General features: G+C 39.7%; 1 protein-coding gene across 1 annotated transcript; it reads right to left on the bottom strand.

Moving 5' to 3' along the window:
• Window positions 1-233: 233 nt before the first annotated feature.
• Window positions 234-3,091, bottom strand: LOC141613496 (uncharacterized). The gene is made up of 6 exons (XM_074432236.1): window positions 2,435-3,091; window positions 2,155-2,304; window positions 1,166-1,483; window positions 1,044-1,121; window positions 722-945; window positions 234-363 (listed from the first exon to the last, which is right to left on the bottom strand). Exons 1-6 carry the CDS (start codon window positions 3,089-3,091, stop codon window positions 234-236), a joined length of 1,557 nt encoding a protein of 518 aa, XP_074288337.1.
• Between the last annotated feature and the right edge of the window lie 480 nt (window positions 3,092-3,571).

The following is a 3,571-nucleotide window of genomic DNA, read 5'->3' as shown; positions in this document are numbered from 1 at the left end:
TATAATATTCATACTTACTTTTTCTTACTGCATTCATAACATTGGTGTGACACTCTCATTTCATTATTTTTTATATTTTATCATGTCACTTGTCCATTTTTTATTGGCATCTTTCTTTTTTTTTTTTTTTTTGGGAAATGTAAGTAGATTTCATTAATCATCAAAAAAAGTCCCATTACATCACTTTTTAATAAGACCTAAAACTAGGGAGATAAGCTATGAAGCAAAGGACCTCATAACTCATTCACCCATTCAATAACAGTCCTATTTTTACACTTTAACTCAATCATTTTCAGCCGAGCTCTAACATCTTGCTTCATCCTCTGAACTAATACCATAGGCTTAAGAACAACTTGGTCTATCCTACAAGTATTGCGATGTTGCCATAAATGATACATGAGACTTGCTAGGATGACCCCAACAACCTTCTTCTTAGCAGCAGAATGGGTCCTCCATGTGATCCACCAATGTATACAGTCATGTGCAGGTAACAATACCTTGCACCATAATTGAATCAGTAGCAGGCATTGCTTACTGAAAGCACACTCAAAAAACAAGTGAGTGTGATCCTCAGCCATAACTCCACAAACTTCACAAAGAATTAGTAACCAAAATACCCATCTTTACCAGTCTATCCTGTGTAAGTAGCCTATTCTGAGCTACTAACCAGCAGAGAAAAGAGTGCTTGGGACAAATCCAATTATTTAATGTCCAAGGATACCAGGTAACCTTATCAGTGAGAGGTTTCAGAAAATCATACCCCTTCTGAATTGTGTAAGGCTCACCTGTTAAGAGAAGAGACTTGAGCTTGTTCTTGACTTGGCAAATTTTCCTCCAAGCCCAGCTAGCTCCACTATGAGGTTCATAGTCCATCCATTGAGCAGACTTAATATACACTGCATGCACCCACCGAACCCGAGGTGATCGGTTTTTTTGTTGCACCCACTGGACATACATTCCTATGGTAGCAATGTTCCAAGTTTGAAGGTCCCCAAACCAAGACCCCCCCGCTTCTTAGGTCTGCATATCTTCTCCCAAGAAACCAAAGCAGGATGTTCTTTAGGATCCTTTCCATACCATAGATATTGTCTGCAAATCTTCTCAATAGCATCAATGACAGTCTTAGGCAAGATAAAAATGCGAGCCCAATAACGATGTAATGTACGAGAACAGATTGAATCAACACAACTCTACCAAAGATAAGACAATTTCCTGGACCCCAGGGCTCTAATTTTTCAACCACATTATCAACCAAACGATTCTGATCCATGACAGACAGGGCGTTTAGGGAGACAAGAACACCTAGATATCTGAAAGGAACTGCATTTCTTTTCATTCCAGTGATCTGCTCAAGTTCCTGGATAAGACTAACAGGAACTCCATTAGTGTAGAAGTTGGACTTACCACTATTCATCACCAATCCAGAAGCCTTGGAGAAATACTTGAAGGCTTGAAGCAAGAGCTCAATAGAACCTCTATCACCCTTGCAAAACATGATAAGGTCATCAAAAAAAGCAAAGATGATTGAGATTGATCCTCTTACACAAAGGATGGTGCTCGAACTTTTGATGCTTCATCTTGTCATAAGCACTCTCTTCGAGATATTCCAAACAAAGAGTGAATAACGGGGGGGAGAGAGGGTCCCCCTGTCTTAGCCCCCTTTGTCCTTTAAAGAATCCAAAGATTTCTCCATTGAGGGAAAGAGAATAGGAAGGGGAGGTAACACAATTCATCAGCAGCTCAATGAACTTCTTAGGAAAACCAGTAGCCTCAAGCATTGCAGAAACAAACGACCACTCAATGGAGTCATATGCTTTTTGAAGGTCAAGTTTCAATAACACTCTAGGAGAACAGCTCTTCCTATTGTACAATCTAATAAGGTCCTGGCAAATCAAGATGTTGCCAACAATGTCTCTCCCTTTGATAAAAGCCCCCGAGAAGGACCGATAATATCGGAAGAATACGGCTCATTCTAGCACAGATCACTTTAGAAAGACACTTATAAATAGTGTTACAGCATGCAATAGGTCTAAAGTGCAGCACGATTTCAGCATTTCCATCTTTGGGATCAAAGTGATGATAGTATTATTAACTTGCTTTAAGAGCTTTCCGGTTTCATAAGCATTCTTAACAAATAATCACATCACCACCTACAATGGGCCAATTATCCTTTAAAAATTGGCTATCAGTAACCATCGAGCCCAGTGCTTTGTTTCCAGGAATGGCAAACATAGCATCCCTAACCTCATCTCCGATAATTTCGGCATTCAAAATAGCATAATGCTCGGTGTGTGAGACAAGCACCTGCTTGAACAAGCTTTCTATTAAGTGGTTTGACAGGAGTAGAGGACCCCAACAGGTGCATATAATACTCCTCAAAAGCCTGTTGAATCATCTTTGGCTCAGAACAAAGGCTTCCCCTCATGTCCTTAACCTGGAAAACCCTATTCCTTGCCCTTCTCTTCTTGATGGCAGCATGGAAAAATGCAGTGTTCTCATCCCCATACTTCATCCAATCACATTTAGCCTTTTGTTTTAAGAACTGATCTCTAGCTTTAACCATATCAGTAAGTTCATGAGCACAAGCTCTCTCATTCTCAATCCACTCCTTGTTATAGGGGTCAGAAACAAGGAGTGATTGAAAATGCTTCAGGGATAATTCAGTCAACTTTGTAAGATTTTCAATATCCTCAAAATTATCCTTATTGAGAGCCAACAAGCCCTTCTTCAAACCTTTTAGTTTACTAACAATTTTAAACATGGGAGTGCCTTGCACTTCCCTGTTCCACCCAGCAATCACCACCTCCTTGTAATCATTGGCCATAGACCACATATTATAGTACTTGAAAGAATTACCCCTCCTTTGCCTCTCTTCCTCAAAGTGAACCGCACCAGGACAATGGTCAAACAAATCCCTCGGGAGAAAATGAGCAAAACTATCAGGGTATTGTTCAAGCCACTCCTCATTGATGAAAACTCTATCAATTCTGCTATAAATCAAAGAATCAGACCCTTGCTTGTTATTCCAAGTGTAAAAAGCCCCTCTAGCCTTCATATCAGTCAACTGACAATCCCTTATAGCATCGGCCATAGGTCTAAGTTCAAAGATTTGTGATCTCAAAGACCCCTATCCTCTCATTTCTCTCCATGATGGCATTGAAATCACCACACAAGAGCCAAGGAGAAGTAAGTTGCGGTGATAAGATTTAATACTTTGCCACAGGGCTCTCTTTCCCCCAAAGAGTTCAAACCATAAACCACAGTGAAGTAGAAGCTCTTCCTCCTAGCTTTATCAAACACTTTTGTGTGAATACACTGGATAGTAACATCCAAAATGTCCACCTCAAACAGAGCAGGGTCCCATATGATCCAAATTCTACTTCCAGAGTGAAGATGAGAATTAGTACAGATGGCCCAATTAGATCCAAAATTATTAGTAACCTTATTCCAATTCCTACTTTTAATTTTAGTTTCTAAAATACCAAACAAGCCAACTTTATTCATAGCTAAGAATCTTTTTATTTCATTTTGCTTGCTCGGATTATTCATTCCCCTAATGTTCCATGTACCA

Source organism: Silene latifolia, chromosome 11 (assembly GCF_048544455.1).
Source record: "Silene latifolia isolate original U9 population chromosome 11, ASM4854445v1, whole genome shotgun sequence".
NCBI classification, from domain to species: Eukaryota; Viridiplantae; Streptophyta; class Magnoliopsida; order Caryophyllales; family Caryophyllaceae; genus Silene; species Silene latifolia.
The sequence above is the reverse complement of the archived record's forward strand: the minus strand, read 5'-3'. Positions and strand labels throughout refer to the sequence as shown.